This window comes from Lissotriton vulgaris, chromosome 4_1, assembly GCF_964263255.1.
Source record: "Lissotriton vulgaris chromosome 4_1, aLisVul1.2, whole genome shotgun sequence".
In the NCBI taxonomy this organism is placed as follows: Eukaryota; Metazoa; Chordata; class Amphibia; order Caudata; family Salamandridae; genus Lissotriton; species Lissotriton vulgaris.
Window position 1 is genome coordinate 800170406 of NC_141691.1, and position 18002 is coordinate 800188407.

General features: G+C 45.7%; 1 protein-coding gene across 1 annotated transcript in view; it reads left to right on the plus strand.

Moving 5' to 3' along the window:
* Positions 1–18002, plus strand: part of TDP2 (tyrosyl-DNA phosphodiesterase 2) — a 177150-nt gene that overhangs the window by 105948 nt on the left and 53200 nt on the right. Inside the window, exons 4-5 of the mRNA XM_086965131.1 lie at positions 7702–7793; positions 9919–10037. Of these exons, the coding sequence (XP_086821257.1) occupies positions 7702–7793; positions 9919–10037 (211 nt within the window). The remainder of the gene's footprint in view (positions 1–7701; positions 7794–9918; positions 10038–18002) is intronic.

Genomic DNA, 18002 nt, shown 5'->3' on the forward strand with positions numbered 1-18002 from the left:
AAATCTTACCTTCAGCTGGTCGCTGTTGGAGGGGTCCCTGGTTGTGAGGCTGTAGGCGTCGTCTGGGTCGTCGGGGAGGGTCCTTGGGTACGGGATTTCAGGTCACGTCCTCAGGGTCTTTGTCCACTCAGGCACAGGCCGGGCTCAGCGGGTGCAGAGTGGGCTGGATTAGTGGTTCCTGGGTGGCACCAAGCGTGTTGCTTTTTGAGCAGAGCCACTGCTCATGGGAGTCCCAGTCTTTTAGTCGAGAAAGGCAGGCAGGTCCTCTGGGGTTTTCGAGGTTGCTGTCCGCAGGAGAGGCCGGGGTTTAGCAGGAGCAGGTTCAAGGATCAACAGGTCGGTAGGGCTGGTACCAAGTCAGTTGGTGTTGTCCTCTTGTTAGCAGTTGCACGGCAGCTCGTCCTTCTTCTTGTTCTTCTTTCTTGATTTCAAATCGGGATCTGAGGAAGGAATGTTCAGGGTGCCCCTAAATTCTAAATTTAGGGGCATTACAGGTAGGGTAAGGGCAGGGACCAATGAGCCCCTGTCCTGGGGTGAGTACACCCCCTATCCTGCTCCTCTCCTGTGGGAGGGGGGGCAGGAGCCTATCTCCAATTGGGCAGGGCTCCCCATCCTCAAGATGGCTGGAGCCCGGAGTTGTGCTTCACCTCGCCTTCCCCACCTGAGGGGTGGGGTTGGCAGAGGCTGGCACACCCCCTATCCTAAATTAGGGTTTCTCGCCTGTCTTTCCGCCAGAGTGGGGGTCAGAACCGGTGGGGGTCAGTTGCTGAGTACAGCAAGTGGCCTGGAGAAGCTCACAAAGGTGGCATGCCTTTGAAGCTTCCCCTGCCCATCCTGCGGAGGAGACCTAGCACCTTGCCCAGGATGTGCATTGTTGCACGCCCAGGAGAGCTGAGGGCTCTCTACCCAGGGGTCCAACAACATGTCTGCTGTGTGGCAGCCTAGGCAGCCTCTCAGACCAGACGTGGATTGTAGGTTAGGTTTCAGGGGGCATCCTTTAAGATGCCCTCTGTAGTGCATTTTACATTAAATCCCACACTGGCATCAGTGTGGGTTTAATGGGCTGAGAATTTTGATATCAAACTGTCAGTCTTCAGTGTAGCCATCATGGTGCTGTGGAGTTCGTAATGACCACCTCCCCGCACCATATACTCTTAATGGCATCACTGCACTTACAGTGCCAAGGAATGGCCCTGGGTACTGTAGGGGCACAGGGCTCATGCACCTGTGCCCTCACCACTGGCATAGTGCACCCAGCTATATGGGTGACTGATGTATGCCAGGGCAGTGTGTTTGTGGGCATGGCACACAGGGATGTGTGCCATGTCGACTCTTTGTTTAGTTCTGCACCAAGACACTCAGCCTGCAAAGGCAGTGTGTGAGTGTCAGGGTACAGGGCCCCTAAGGGTGGCACAAAAAGTGCTGCAGCCCTTAGGGGTCTTCTCTGGTCACAATGCCCTGGGTACCTAGGGTATCATTTAACAGGAGCTGACATGTGGCCAGAGATGCCAATTGGGTTTTAGTTCAACACAGTTTTAAGGAAGGAACACAGTCCCTGGGCACCTGATTGGCAGGAACCCAGGGCACACTCAGTCAAATCACATCAGCAATTCAGCAAAAAGTGGGGGCATACCATGCAAGAAAGATGGCACTTTCTCACATATATCTCTTTAGCACTTTCTTAATTGACTTAGCAAAATTATAGCTTTGTTGTGAGCAGTAACAGCCAACGTGTGTTTCACCTCCTACTGTATTATTTTTACATTGACACGTTTATGGGAAAATATAAACACATTTGTATATAATAGTAAATGAAAATGACCATAATTAATGGCCCGTCGTTGCTTTGTAATTTTTTTTAAATCTATGAATTAATTCAGTCATAGATATTTCTTAGTAATATTGTATTTTGAAAAAACTAATTTCATGGCTTTTTGTAGAGCACACACGTTAACCTACTAGTAGTACCTGGCACTAAAACACACAAACTTAAAACCGACTGCTGTCAAAGTCTCTGCTACAAGTAATGGCGAGTACAGGAATTAAGAACAAGCGTTTGCAATGCAATAGGTCTTGCATTTATTTACGTGAGTTTGAGCTAGTGACATTGTAAATGACAACGCCTTTTATTTATGTTTTGGGTATTAAAACTTAAAAAAAAGACATTGTCATTTAAAATACTAATAGCTTAAACTTTCGCAAATGCGAAACCTATTGCATTGCAAATGCTTACCACAATGCGTTTGCAGCTATGTTGTAATTTTTCATCAACACCAGCTTTACACAAGTTATGACTGCTGAATTAGACATATTCAAGAAAGGTGACATTGATGCAGAGGGAAAAAGAAAATTACATCTTTTGCTAATACTAGTTGAATGTGGTACAGGAAACCACTGCCAGGCTTTATCAGGAGAAGGCAGTGCCAAGGTCTACAAAGGGTAAGAAGCAGCAGGGTCTGCGCTCGTGCGTGGAGCAGTGCTAGTGTCTAGCATTAAGTCCACTCAAACAAGTATATGTGCATAGGCGTGCACTGCCAGGGTTGATGATCAGACAGGGCCTATAGAAAAGAAAGAATATTAAATGTTTTGCTAATACTGGTCGACCGTAGCGCAGGAGACAACTGTCAGGCTATATCAGGAGAAGGCAGTTCTAGGGTCAATGAAGGGGAAGGCAACGGCAAGGTCACCACTTGTGTAGAGCAGTACAAAGTCCATTTGAATGATATATGGGCATAGGCGGGCACTGTCAGGGTCCAAAATTGGGCAGGACCTATAGGCGTAATGGCCACAATTGAAATTGGGGGCGGGGGTACTTTCTTCATCTACAAAGTAAGCAAAGGCAAAGTGATTGGTGTGTGTGTGTGTGTGTGTGTGGGGAGGGGTGGGGTAATGCATAGCTCTACTTTGCTGAGGAACTACCAGAGCTTATTTAAGTCACATTAAAAGAGTCATGGTGGGGGCTGGGGCGCTAAATGATGTTGGGCACTCTACAGAGGGGCACTCCAGTCAGAGGGGGCAGAAACAATGATGAATGGTGTTCTGGGACATGGACTGTAGGGGACCCAGGTCCTTGAGGGGCGGTGAGGTGTCAGGTAAAGTGGCGGTTGTGTGGCAGCAGCGTGACCCCCACACCCCTTGCTGCAACTGCCAATGTTCCTGGTGCCTATAGGTGGTCTTGAACCAAGCCCACCCTTCGCTGCCCGGGATGTGTGGCATCTTATAGAAGGAGTGGCGGGGGGCTTGGTGTGGGGACTAGGGTCACCTCGACGGGGCCCCAGGTACTATGCTCCAGGGTCATGACTTTAGCAGCCTAACTTGTTGGCGCACATTGTAAACACAGTGGGAAAGCAGAGGGTGCAGCCTCTAGTGATCAGCGACTCTCCAGCTGCTGATAATCCCACTCCCACAGGAAACAGCTGGCGACCCTCCGTCTGCTCCACACTGTGTTCACGCCCTTCTCTGAGTTGTTGGCTCGGGGGAGGCGTAGGCAGCGAAGAAGGCGAGTCAACTGGAGTATTTAAAGTCACCCTCTTTGAAATAAGAAGCAGGGGGGACGAGGGTGATGAGCCAGCCTAGGAGACGAGCAACCTCAAGCTCACGGGATAGCTGATAAAAAAATAAAGGAGCACAGGCATATGAGAGGTGGGAGGGTCTGTATTAGAGGAGTAACAAAGGACTTCTGCATTGATTCAGCAGGAACAGACAGTACTTAAAAGTTAAAAAGAAATGCAAGTTAGGTTAGGAAGCGGCCACCATTACCAAAGCTGGAACCCTGTGCATGCTGTTTCCCTTAATGAAGTAAATAGTTTTCGAAACTGGTATTGAAAGCTCCCGAGTTAGGACACAGTAAAAGATCGTGTCCTCATGGGCGGTGCCAAATGGCGACAGGGCGGTAACAAGGGGGGGACTAACAAGCCTCATAGAAAATGGGAAGCCAGCATTGACCAAGGACAATAACACCAGCCAATTAAAAGTATGGGCGGAGAGAAGGCAAGGCTTGCACAGCATACTCGACTACTGCAAGCCTCGCAGAGCGAGCAGTGCATGCGCGCTGCAACTAGGCTCGACCTAAAACCCCCAAATATTTTACAAATTGAAGAATTTAGCCAGATCCCTTTCTTGCATAGATCAAGCAGCCGCTGATCCCACTATGTGGCAGCTACCACTGAAAAAGCTCATCTGTCCATGGTCTTTAAACGAAACGTAGAAATCCTAAGTAGAAATTTGTCCTTCTGGTGGTGGTCTCTGTTGGGCTGGTACCAATGAAAATGCTTCATAAGTGGAGAACAACGGAAATTAAACATTGCCCTATGGATTAGGTACATTCGGGCATGTTTATCAAATGTTTCGCATTGGCTTTGTGCCACGCAAGGGAAGGCAAAACCTAGAATAAGATTTTCTTTCCACGCAAGGCCACCTTGAATGGCCCTGCTTGGCTTGGTAAATCTGGAGTAACGCATGGCAGTGCAAGTGACCGATCGCCGTTACATTGCCTTAAGGAGGTGGTACATGGGTGGAGCGTGGGTGTTAATACGCACCCACCCATGGATTTCACACATTTCAAAATTTACCATGACTGGTAGACCTGCGAACGAGTCAAAATGCTACGCCCTCCCAGAGGAGGTGTAACGAGCTGAAATATGTTTACCTCTCTGTATGTGTTCCACATCCTGCAGCACACATAGGAAGAGGGAAAAGCCTCAAAGGACTGTTGGTTTTGTGCAGGAAGTAGCCCCTTACTGCACAAAAACAATCCTGCCTACATTGGTGCTAGGGAGCACATAGTGAGCCACCGCAAAGAGAACAGGAATGCGCCATATAATGTTAAATATGGCGCATTCCTGCCCTCTCCCTGTCGCACAATGCAGCGCAGCAAGGTGTCTTGCTGCGCTGTGTCAGATTTTGATAAATCTGCCCTGGTATTGGAAAGTTTACTTTTCTTACAGGCTGCCAGTGTAAAGAAATCATGACTCGAGTATTAGGTCTTTGGATGTAGACCTAAAGATAGAGGCCATAAATTAGTTCCCAAATGGCTATGGTTTCTGTTGTTGTTACAACGCTATCCCATAGCAATAATTGTGACTTTCAAACGGTTCTATTTCGAAAATTTCTAGTGTTTATGCAGCGTATGCTAGTCTTCAAAAGAAGGGGATGACCCCCATTTCCTATGGGTAAGGTTTCCATTTGTGGAATGCCATTTTATCACTCGGATCCTATCGTGACCTTTCTGCTGCGATGACAGTGCTACTCGGGAACAACGAGAAGTGTATCATATCTGCGGCCTCAGTGAATACTTTTGGCTTTGGTAGTATACATAGGTGCCTTAATTTAGATACCTAAAAAAGTTACCCATTCTGCATCACCAGTGAGCAAAGAATTTGGTAATATATACACAAGTATTCTATCTGTTCTTCATCTTAACTCATTAGGGGATTGATGTTGAGATACTTAGAAAACATTCTGTCCTGGTGAAAGTATAATGTGTGTGAGTGACTGTTGTGTGTCCTCCTTGATTCACTATACAGGTGTATGCACACAGACAAACAACAGTGCTTGTTCTAATTACATTTCACAGACACATATATGCCTGCTGAAGGCTACGGTGGAACGCTTACTACAAAATTCGCTTGCAAGCCATAAGAAAGCATTTGAAGTGAGAGTAAAGAAAAATATTTAAGAGAGAAGTGCCGTGCATGAGGATTGGTTTTTGAATGACCTTTACTGCCACAAACCGAAAACTCACCTAATAATTCATAATTTCAAATACATGTAATAATATTCCTTACTATTAAATTATTGTTGTTAAGCCCTGCTTGCTTAGTCATTTATCCCAGCCACATTTCATTCTTTAATTTGTTCTGCAGATTTCATTTTGAATTAAAACATTTTTTGCCGAGTCATGTCCCTCTGCACAAGTACCATTCACAAAGGGAACTTACCTCATCCATAGCTCTTCGAAAGCCACTTAAAATAGTCTTGGATTTTGCTTTTGAAGAATGAACTGTGGTCTTTCAATGAGCCCTGATGAGTATTTCTGTAAGCTCGAGCACACCCAATATTAGATGACTAACATCCTCATCTGTATGAATGTTCTTGTAAATGCTAACTGTGCAGAACCCTTCTTTATGCATTTTGAACTACGTGTTTACCATATGGAAAATCAATATTGAGAATAAAGACTTTATTGAAAACGTTACCAATCTCTGGACTTCATCCCCTAGCGCACCCCACCCCATGTTTGTGTATAGGGTCTGGACCGCAGAGGCGTCCCTTGACGGCTGATGTCCAGGCCTGGTGCGCAGGATTTGAGATTTAATTGAAACTAGCACGAGGTGCAGAAATCTAAGTTCGCCGTCATTTTCGCTCTTGCTGTACTGATTGTTTAGGATAGTTTTGTTTGTGTCTTCACATTTGACCCGGTTTTATCTTCAACTTTATCTTTTTTTTTTAAATGGAAAATATTTCAAGTGAAAAGCACCAGTTAATTTTTAGTTCATCATTCTTTTTGATTGTGGGATTTTAGTATTAAAGATTAACTATCTTTAGTAGAGAGAGTTCTAAAAGTGTTCAATTGTTGCAATGTGTTATTATATTTGGCATTTAAATCAATTTGTATGAATGTAACTTTTAATGAAAACGTTTTTTCAACTAACCCCTCCCAGTTTTATAACCAATGATAATTTGTACAGATTATCAATTATTTTCACCATATGATATTTCCTGAAGTGTGATAATGGATGCTATAATTGTTTTATTAATATAAGTGGAGTGCACGTGTCACTTAAGTAATCGAAATTGAGAAACTGCATTGACTGATGAGCTGGCAAAAAGTCTCACGTGCAGTGTAGGTGAAAGAATACAGCCACACAAGCAGGAGAAAACCAGTGAAACTAAAATAGTCCCTATTTACTAATCCAAAATGTAACTGACAGTGCCTCAAGTTCAGACTGAAGGCCCCTCAGCCGAATAAGCTAATGGCAGAAAGAGGCTGACATAAAACCTCTTAGATGCCTGTCTTAAATATATTCTTCAAAAAGTAAAGGTCTTGACCTAGGCAGACCTGCATAGTTGTGTACTCGGCGTATTCAAAGGCACACTAATAAACTGGGAAATCAGTCTTTCCTGATTTTGAAACAGTTTTCCACAAGTACAACAAACCAGATATTGGCTATAATCTCCTTGACACAGTAGATACATCAGCTCAGTGACTAATGTAATTTGCACTCTGTTTTCACCATTAACATGCAGTCCTCGCAAACAGTGAGCTGCTCATTTCAAATTAACAAGTAAACCACTGTGATGCCAGGTTATAGCAATATGAGGGCTATATTAAATATGTTTCATAGCTTCTCAGTTGCTTGCTTCTAGCTTCACTGAACATTAATGTGTACTTGAAATGCATCTAATACTTTCATGATATTATGCCTACTCTATGTGTAAACGTCTTTTTTGTATCATATGATATTGCAACAAATAAGTGTCTGCAACAGTTGTGGTGATGTTTTAATACTTCAGCCGTGTTGATTTAATAATTATTTCTCTAAAATTCATGTCATCATTATAAGTCACAAATACAATATACTTATAAGTATTGTGCATGTGCTTGTTAACGAATTGGTAACTGAATGGCATGCTAACCTTACTTCAACCTGTTGTTCTTGCATCGATATATATATATATATATATAATATATCTGTTTAGATACAGTCCAGATATCGTTTTTCTGCAAGAAGTCATTCCTCCTTACCTTGCCTACCTGGAGAAGAGAGCAGTCAGCTACACCATCATTCCAGGTATGAACATACATCATGAACTGCCTTTTCTTTAACGGTCACTGTCATCAATTTTAATTTGCATAGAGAGAATCTTAGAAGGTGATGCATCGGTTCTGAAGATGGGTGCCAAGCTGTAGCGGAAGCGATACGCTGTCCGATGCGTCGATCTCCGGAGGCAAAGTGCTGGTTCCGATGCGTCCATTTATTTCCTTAACTGGGTCGATGCATCGGTTCTGCTACACGCCGACAGTCGATGTGTCAAAATCTGTTTTGCAAATACCTAGGCCAGTGGTTCCCAAACTTTTGACTCCTGAGGACCCCCATTGAGTCACCACTGGAAGCCGGGGACCCCCAATCAATTTGTATGAGTTAAATTTCAAATGTTAAAACAGTAATTCGAAAACAATACACATGTGTGCATACAAAACAAATACTCAAAGTACTAAGGATTTTGGGGCCAGATGTACGACCATTTCATTTCATTTAGCACCTCGCAATTGGCGACACATGGCAAGTGGCAAATTGCGAGTCGCTAAATAAAATGTACAACAGTGTGTTTAACACTGTTTGGGATTCCCAATGGAGTCGCAAATTGCGAGGTTCATTAATATTAATGGGCCTCTCGCAATTTGCAGTCCATTGGGAATGCCAGCCCTCCCAGGTATGGTGGCCTGCTGGGGTCAGGAGACCACCATGTTTGGGACTGCTTTTAAATAAAGCAGTTTAAAAAAGAAAATGCAGCCCATTTACTATGCATTTAATGAAAAAGGAAATGAAACATTTTCGTTTCATTTTCTAAGGGCAGGCAGAGGTCCCTGGGACCACTGACTGCCCATAAAAAATTATTTTGCCTGCATTTGCAAAGGGGAAGGAGTCCCCTGAAGACCCCTTCCCATTTGCAAATGCATTACCATCTACTTGAAGTAGGTGGTAATTGTGAATGTTTTGCGACCGCAAAACATTTGTACATGGTTTTGAAATGCCCCTTCCAAATATCAAGCTGCAAAACGTATTTAGCGAGTCGCAAACAAATTGCGACTTGAGAAATAGGCAATGTACAAGGCCCAATAGGTTTTTGCATGCGCAAACGGGTTCGCGAACCAGTTCGCGCATATAAAAAAGGATCATACATCTGGTCCTAGTATTTTATATTGAAGTAATAGCCCCTCTGTCACATACATTTTATTTGTTTTATAGCATCTCTCATACCACTCTAGGATGCCAGAGCACTTTACATCACACACATATAGATACATTGAATCATACATGTAAATCAGTGTGGGTATAAAATGTTTAAAGAGTGCTTGGTCTGTAAAGGCACAAACTCAGGATTCAGGACATAACACGGTGGCTAGCACTGACTTTAACATTAGAAAGGTATTTCCACCCAAATAAACCTTTTTAGCAGCATCAGGATAATGAATAACTGGGGAAAAACATAAGTTACAAACTGGTACCATGCAGTTTGCAAGCAGCTCTTTGATGACAGTTTATAGGTCACTCTGCTACATTACAAATGTCACTTGTGAAATGCTCAGTAACGAAAGAATCTCTGTGACAAAAGCAGTAACACGAACCTATGCACATAAAATACTGCGTTTTAAAATGCATGTTACACGTTCTTTGCAGTAGGCACATTAACCCTCTGTGCTACATTAGTTAAGTCAAAGCTGCCACTGAACAAACTCTCCTCTCGCTCCAGCAGGTACATTAATCACTGGCATTCTCTTGACACTTTTATTGTTGCTCAAACTCTGCTAATTATACAAGAAACTTTTCTGTGCTTTTAAAACTGTTGCCTACGGACCCCCAGGGAATGTGTCACGGACCCCTGGGGGTCCGCGGACCCCAGTTTGGGAAACACTGACCTAGGCAACTTCCAGTGAGCTAGGCAGAGGGGTAAAGACTTTGATTTCCCGGAGTCTCAAGCAACAGGAGGCAAGCATTTAGATAAACATCTTACCATAAATCATTCATCAAATCCTGCACTTCTTCGCTTTGTGTAGGCAGGACGATAGAGAGGATTAAACATGGAAATTCCATTTGTTGCATGCCACAGAATACTGAGTATATACTGAGTTAAGTCAGAACTTGCTAATGTGTGTCTTTCAGTGAAGGCTAAATGTTTTATCCTGTTCTTTAGGTAACGAAGATGGTTATTTTACTGCCATTATGTTGAAAAAATCTAAGGTTAAATTGATCAGTCAAGAAATAACTCCTTTCCCTTCATCATCCATGATGAGAAACCTCCTTACTGTTCATGTGAGTACTTAATGATTGCAATGACGAGCCCTCTGCCTTTATAGGGCATTTTCTTGGTTGTGTATTTTTGTGGAGCCCCAATGTTCAACTTTTACACACACAATCTGGGCTTCATATTAGTTTTTAAAGTGTGCTGTTTTATTTCCTGCTTATAGTAGTTGGGGGTAAAATTATTTATAGTTTAAAAAACCATTTGTTCTTGCCTATGGGGGTATTTTCAAGAGGGCTAAATATCATTCTGACACATGCATATTCTTAATGCTGTAGCAAAGGCTTTCTTTGTGTCCGTAACTTGACTTAAAATCCTCTGATTAAATCAGAATGCAGCTATTACAAAACAACTTCTTGTAGCAGTATAATGCTGATACCACTGTTGGGTAGACTCTTTTGCATTGGTTAATCACCATATTCTTCCTATAGGATGGTTTGACTGCTTATACATAGTAAAAGAAGCCAGTACGACACGGTCACAGGCTCCTGAGTGCTTGTAATCATAAAGGAACGTTGAGTCAGGAATGAAGAGGTGGAGACCCGGGACATTCAGTAATGTGGATGTTTATTACTCAGGAAGAACTGTGGTTCATAAATAAATAGTGTCCATCCATTGTTGCCATGGACGAGGAGAAGGGAAAATTAATTGTCTCTACAGTCCGGTGGAATCCTATTAGCAGGCGGACATCCTGGACAGTGTTTAAAGAAAAGAAAAACCACAGATCAGTGGAATACGCAAGGGAGCCACTTTTGACCAGGGCAGGTGGAGTGCGAGAGGGTCACCGTGGACTACCATCACCTGTGCTCAAAACTGGAAAGAGAATCGGTGCCCACCCTCACAAACCTACCTGTTGCCTCCCCGTGAAAACGAAAGCCTCCGCAGACGACGACGTACCTGCTCCACCCACACATCTCCTGGAGAGTGGCGGGGTAACATGTGGGGTCGTTGGCCACCTGGCTTCGGGTCCTTCTCCGGCTTCTTCTCCTGGGCTTCAGGAACGCCCTTCCACACGGCATCCAGCAGCGGCTTTGCTGGTTCTCTTCCACCTTCGTCTTCCCCAGTCCGTTTTTCGACTTGCACGCCTCCGTGTTCTGGCTCTTCCCTTTCCATACCGGCGGGGCCCTCTGATAGGAGGAGAGGGTCCGAACTCATTCTCCCAGATACGTCCTCCCATAGGTCGCAAGCGGACTTAAAGGGGCCAGGCCATTTCTGTGCACGGATGAGGATTAAAGCGTCAACATCAGATGAGGCTTTTGGGGCCCACTCCTCAGGGAATCTGTGACACAACCTCCCCCCTAGGTTTCCTCGATCTGGGGAAAGAGGATAGCAGTAGCGAAAGTTGGCGTTCCCCTGTTCCGTTTCCTTAAGGTTCCTGGCACCAAAGGCTGTTGGTGCCAGGAACCATTGGAGGACACAGTTGTTGCAACCTTTATTCAGCTGGAGCCAGGTCAGGGGAGCATGGTCAGTCTACAAAGTAAAGGGTCTACCCTCGCGATAGTAGCGCCGTTTTTCAATTTCCCACCTCACAGCTAAGTATTCCTTCTCTTATGTGGGATAGACCCTTTCCCTTGGGAACAATTTCCTGCTGATATAGACGACAGGTCTCTCCTCACTATCAACCTGGGACAGTACTGCGCCGATACCCACCTCGTAGACGTCCGTCTGGAGAATTAAGGAATAGAAAGGCCCGGTTTTCAGGGATCGAGGGGTTACGTAACCGTGAGGCAGAGACTGAATTTTTTAGAAGATCTGTGAGGGGGGCAGCAACCTCGGAAAACTGGGGAATGAAGCGCCTTTAGTACCCCACCAATCCGAGGAAAGCCCGAAAGTCACGTTTGGTAGTTGGGAAGGGTTTGTTTTGGATGGCTTTTACCTTCTCGGTCTGGGGCTCTATCAGACCCTTCCCTAAAACATACCCTAATACTTGACTTTCTGGAAAGCAAATCTGGACTTTTTCACATTGATGTGTAACCAAGCAAGTCCAAGTTCGGTAAGGACGGCTTGGAGATGTTGGAGGTGTTTGTGCCATGATTTGCTCGTCTAGATAGGCAGAGGCGTAGGATAGATAAGGGGCTAATACTGTATCCATCAGCCTCTGGAAACTTGCCAGGGCCCCATGCAACCCAAACGGGAGGACCGTGAAGTGGTATAGGCCATTGGGTGTAGAAAAAGCCAGCTTTTCTTGGTCAGCAGGGTTATGGGGAATTTGCCAATAGCCCTTGGTGAGCTCTATTGTGGAGATGTACCGGGCCTCACCAAGGCGCTCTATTAGCTCATCAACCCTGGGAAGCGGTTAACCATCCTGTTTTGTGACACAGTTTATCGCTCGAAAGTCAATACAAAATGAGCAGGCGGTTTCGGCACAAGGATAACTGGGGAACACCAATTGCTTTTAGAGTGTACCATGATCCCTGTTTTTAGCATCTGAGACACCTCGTTCTGGAGAGCGAGACGCCGGGCCTCAGGGACCCTATAAGGAGTTTGTCTCATCATGACCCCTTCCTGAGTCTGGATCGAATGTTCGACCAAATGGGTCTAGCCAGGCTGGTCGGAGGAGATCTCTTTATGATTAAGGAGGAGTGCCCGGATTTATTCCCCTTCTTTGTCGGTTAAATCTGAATTAATTACGGTATCCTTGACTGTGTGGACCAAAGTTTCCAACGTGTATACACTATGGGCCTGTTTAGGTGGAGGGCCCAGGCATTTTTTTAGGAGGTTTATATGATCTATTTGAGCTTTCCTCGGAGAGAGGCTCAAAATATAAGTCGTTAATCCTATTTTCTTTGTGATTTGGAAAGGTCCCTGCCATTCTTTGCTTAACTTGTGAGAGGAGAACGGAAGAAGGACTAGAGGCCAGTCTCCTCGTCTAATTCACGCCACTTCTCCGTTTATCATAGAAGTGTTTTTGTCTTTGTTGGGCCTCTTCTAATAACACATGGGCTAAGGTTCTCAGTTTGTGCAAACAGGACTTAATTTGGTTTGCATAATCCAGCAAAGATTGAGCTTCCTGAACCCCCTATTTCTTCCAACTCTCTTTTGTAATCTCTAGGAGTGTTCTGGGTTTACCGTCAAAGTGTAGCTCAAAAGGGGACATACCAAGACTACTCTGGGTCTGACTTCTGAGCACGAATAATGCTAAAGGTAGTAGCTGATCCCTGTTTTTCCCATCCCCAGTGAACATCTTCTTGAGGGTGAGCATGAGTTTGCTGTTATAGCATTCTACAAGCCCGTCCGTCTGGGGATGGTAGACTGACGTCTTTATGTGTTGGATGTTCAATTCCTTGCAAACCTGCCTCAGCCTTGACACAAAAGGGGTCCCTTGGTCGGTGACAATATCACAGGGAACCCCCATTCTCAAAAAGACTTCTATCAGTCTTTGAGCTATCGTGGTGGACGTGGCCGACCTCAAGGGAAGGGCTTCCGGCTATCTTGTGGCGTAATACACTATAGAAAGGACACATTGACAACCCCGGCTGGACTTGGGTAGGGGCCTATAAGGTCCATACCGATTCTGTTGAATGGCTTACCAATAATTGGAAGTGGATTCAGTGGGACGCTGGGTGAAACATAGGGGTTTTTCTTCTGGCATATCTGGTACTCTTGACAGTATCGCCGTACCTGTGCATAGACCCCTGGCCAAAAGAAACTGCAAAGTATAGATTACGTCATTTTTTTGGCTCCGCAATGTCCTGCAAAGAGATGTGCATGAGCAAAAAAAAAGGACCTGATCCCTGAATCCGCTTGGTACTAATAACTGGGGCTCCTCACCGTCCTTGGCTGCCCTATAGAGAAGTCCGTTCTGTTCAATGAAAAAGGGATAAACCCGTTGTGAGGACTGCTGTGTTTCTCTAGGGCTCTGTCATGCGTTGCTAAGTGTAGCGTCATTGAGTTGGGTTGTCCTAAAATGCGTGTCAATGGCCCAAGGCTCAGAGGTCAGCAGGTTATTCTGGGGACTATCGGTCTTTGGTGGTTTTGACAAGGCTTCTAACATGAGGGCAGAGAAACAGGGGTTGTCTATCCCTATTATAAGGGGCTCAGGGACATAAGACAAAATCCTTACGTTTACCTGAAACCCAACCCCCAGCTTGGTTTTAAGGTTAACCCGGGCTAACGTATAGTCTTTTGTGTCACCATGCACACACCTTATTCTAACTGTCTTGTTAGTAAGGAGAGAGTAGGAGGATAGGAACTCTTTTCTAACCACTGAGTGTTTACAACCTGAATCCAACAGAGCAGTTATGGGCTGGTCGTTCAAGGAAACACTCACATAGAAGGTAGGACCCATTTCCTGAGCATAAAGGATGGATCGGGGGAGGTAGCTCACATCCATGGGTTCGTCCTCCATTTTTTCCCTTTTCCTTCTGCAGTACCTTGCGATATGCCCCCACTCCCTACGATCAAAAGACTGAGACCCTGATGTAGGGGGGCATCTGGCTTCCCATAGCTCTGCTTTGTGGAGTCATATGGTGGTTTTATGGGCTTTTTGTCTGCCCTTCCAGATTGCGGGACCTTGGAGCTTTTCTCTGGTTTCTTTAATGTTGGTCAATTTTGGGCCCTGGAATACAAGGTGGCCATATCTATGGCATGTGCCAAGGTTTAACCTGCGTGTTGGCGTAACCAGCATTGCATACCATAGAGTTGAGCTTCAAGAAACTGCACAAGGTAAATCTTTTCCATGATTTCCTCACGGGTAGACTTTAGAGGCTTTAACCAGCGGTCGGCAGGCGTCCTGTAGTTTATAGAACAATGTTTTCGGTGTGTCACCGGGTATACCCCTCTCTTGTCTAAACCTCAGGTGAAGGGCCTCCTCGTCGATGCCTAGTCTGTCCAGAATTAATTTTTTTACATGGCCGTAGGTGGCTGTACCATCCCTGTTGGCCATCAGGTACGTCGCTTGTGCCTCCCCAGTAAGTAAGGGGGCCAGATAGAACGACCATCGGTCTCCGGGCCATGCGCTGGCCCTAGCTGCTCTTTCGAAATTAAGAAATAAGGAAACTGCATCATCTCCCGATACGTACTTTTGTAACATGACCACAGTACCAGGCAGAGTAGTCACTCTCCCTTGTCCCAAGGCTGCCATCAGTTGGGACTGCCCCGCAGCCAATTTGGTAAGGTTGTCGGCAAAAGTCTGTATGGCTGAAGTAAAGACAGTCCTGTCCATCTCCGCTTGGCCGGCTATTTTCTCCATGGAAAACTCGAGTTTTCTCTATCCCTCTCTCAGTTGAGCCATGAGCTTTTCCATCTTGTATCAGAGGATGAATCCCACTTCTGGCATCAAGTTGTCACGGGCCCCCGAGTGGTTGCAATTATAAAGGAACATTGAGTCAGGAATGAAGAGGAGGAGACCCGGAACGTTCAGTAATGTGGATGTTTGTTACTCAGGGAGAACCGTGGGTCTTAAAGAAATAGTGTCCATCAGTTGTTGCCATGGACGAGGAGAAAGGAAAATGAATTGTCTCTACAGTTCGGTGGAATCCTATTACCAGGAAAGCTTCTACGCTGCGCCGCGTTGGCTCAGCACCAGCAGGCGTACAACCCACACAGTGTTAAAAGAAAAGAAAAACCACAGATCAGTGGAATACTCAAGGGAGACGCTTTTGACCAGGGTAGGGTGAGTGCTAGGGGGTCACTGCGGACTACCATCCCCTGTGCTCAAAACGGTTCAGAGAATTGGTGCCCACCCTCACAAACCTACCTGTTCCCTCCCAGTGAAAACGAAAGCCCCCACAGACGACTCCGTACCTGCTCCCGCCACACTCCTCCTGGAGAGTGGCGGGGTGACTCGTGGAGTCATTGGCCTCCTGGCATCGGGTCCTTCTCCGGCTTCTTCTCCTGGGCTTCAGGAACGCCGGATGACACTGGATCCAGCAGCTGCTTCTCCAGTTCTCTTCCACGATCGTCTTCCCCAGTCCGTTTTTTGGCTGGTTCTGGCTCTTCCCTTTACATCACGGCTGGCCCTCTATTAGGAGGAGAGGGTCTGACGTCATGCTCCCAGATACTTCCTCCCGTAGGTCCCCCCTACCTGGAGAATGCGGTGCTGGTATTGCTGGTTGCTACAAACTGCATCAGGCCGGCATCGCCCTTATCAGCGCTCCATTTGCAGGGGGTGACGGGAGTGGTAGTCTCCATCTGATAATTTACTACATCAGCACAAACTTACCAGCTTCCATTCACAGCAGTCCCCCTTTGTTCAAGAACTTCAAGCCACCAAATGTCTTTGCGCTAGAAACATGAGTAGGTGGCACTTTTTTTATTTAAATAAATACTCAACTAATACCTTCTACTTTTTTCCCCCCACATCACAAGCGAAAGAAACCGCTCACTGCTCAGAGGAGAAATCCACCTAAACCTCAAGTATGCTATTGTCATACAATTTGTGGAAAAAAACAATTTGAGCCTGAAACTCTTCACAGCTATCTGGGCTCCTGGAAGTGAAACAACTTGGTAACTGAGCTACAGCCTTGTGGTTCCACCTCGCTGAAGTACTGAAACAACTTTCCTAACTAATAGAGATAAATAACTAATTATCCATGGCCTAGTGCGTGCTCTATTTGTATATGATCTCTGAGCAACATTTACTACCTGCTGTCAAATCCCCTGCAATTGTAATTGTCAGCAGAAACTCTCTCCCTGGTTTGCCTCCTTTTTAATCTCGGAGAACATCACATACACAGATATCACCGTTATCCGATACGGACCAAACAAAAGAACTATGCAGAAGGGAACAAAGCAGGGTCCCTATTGGCTCACCGACTGTGTGCAGGCAGAGAGGGACAGACATTGAGGTACTACAGGGTGATTGTCTAAACCAAAACGATCACATTGCACATGCATTTCACTGGTTTTATGCAGATCTTTACTCTGCTGAATCCTCGTCTAAAGAGGCTATCACTACATATATAGAGCAGTCTCCCTTAGAACATCTGGTCCCTCAACCTACTCTTGGTCTAGAGCATGTCATACACACAGATGAAGTAATGGCGGCGATATCTCACCTTTAATCAGGCAGGGCCCCTGGGCAGGATGGCCTCTCACCTGATTTCTAAAAAATATTCCCTCCCACACTGGGCCGTTTACCTACACGCCTCTATAATTCATTTAATGACACAGGCACACTGATGGATACCATGGATACCATCATAGTTATACCTAAACCAGGCAAAGACCCCACCAAGTGCTCTTCTTATAGTTCAAGTTCAGTAATTTGTATAGCGCACTACTCTCCCAGAGGGTCTCAAGGCGCTTGGGGAAGGGTGGGTGCATTACTTATCGAATAGCCAGATTTTTAGCTGCTTTCTAAAGGAGAGATGGTTCTGTGTAAGGCGGAGGTGAGTGGGGAGAGAATTCCAGGTTTTGGCCGCTAAGTAGGAGAAAGATCTTCCTCCCATGGTGGATCTATTGATGCGCGGAATTGCGGCGAGGGCTTGATTGGATGAGCGTAGTTGGCGGGTGGGTGTGTAGAAGGACAGTCGTTTGTTGAGGCATTCGGGTCCTAGGTTGTAGAGGGCCTTGTGTGCGTGGGTGAGGAGACGGAACGTTACTCTCTTGTTGACGGGAAGTCAGTGGAGATCTTTCAGGTGACCGGAAATGTGGGCTTGGCGGGGGATGTCCAGTATGAGTCTGGCTGAGGCGTTTTGGATGCGTTGGAGTTTTTTCTGTAGTTTGGCTGTGGTTCCGGCGTAAAGGGTGTTTCCATAATCTAGTCGGCTAGTGACTAGTGCGTGGGTGACTATTTTTCTTGTTTCAGTGGGGATCCAGCAGAAGATTTTTTTGAGCATGCGTAGGATGTTAAAGCATGATGATGAAACAGCGTTGACTTGTCTGGTCATCGAGAGGGAGGAGTCTAGGATGAAGCCCAGGTTTTGTGCGTGATCTGTGGGGATGGGTGCTGTGCCCAGAGCCGGTGGCCACCATGAGTCGTCCCATGCAGAGGGGGACGATCCTAAGATGAGGACTTCCGTTTTGTCCGAGTT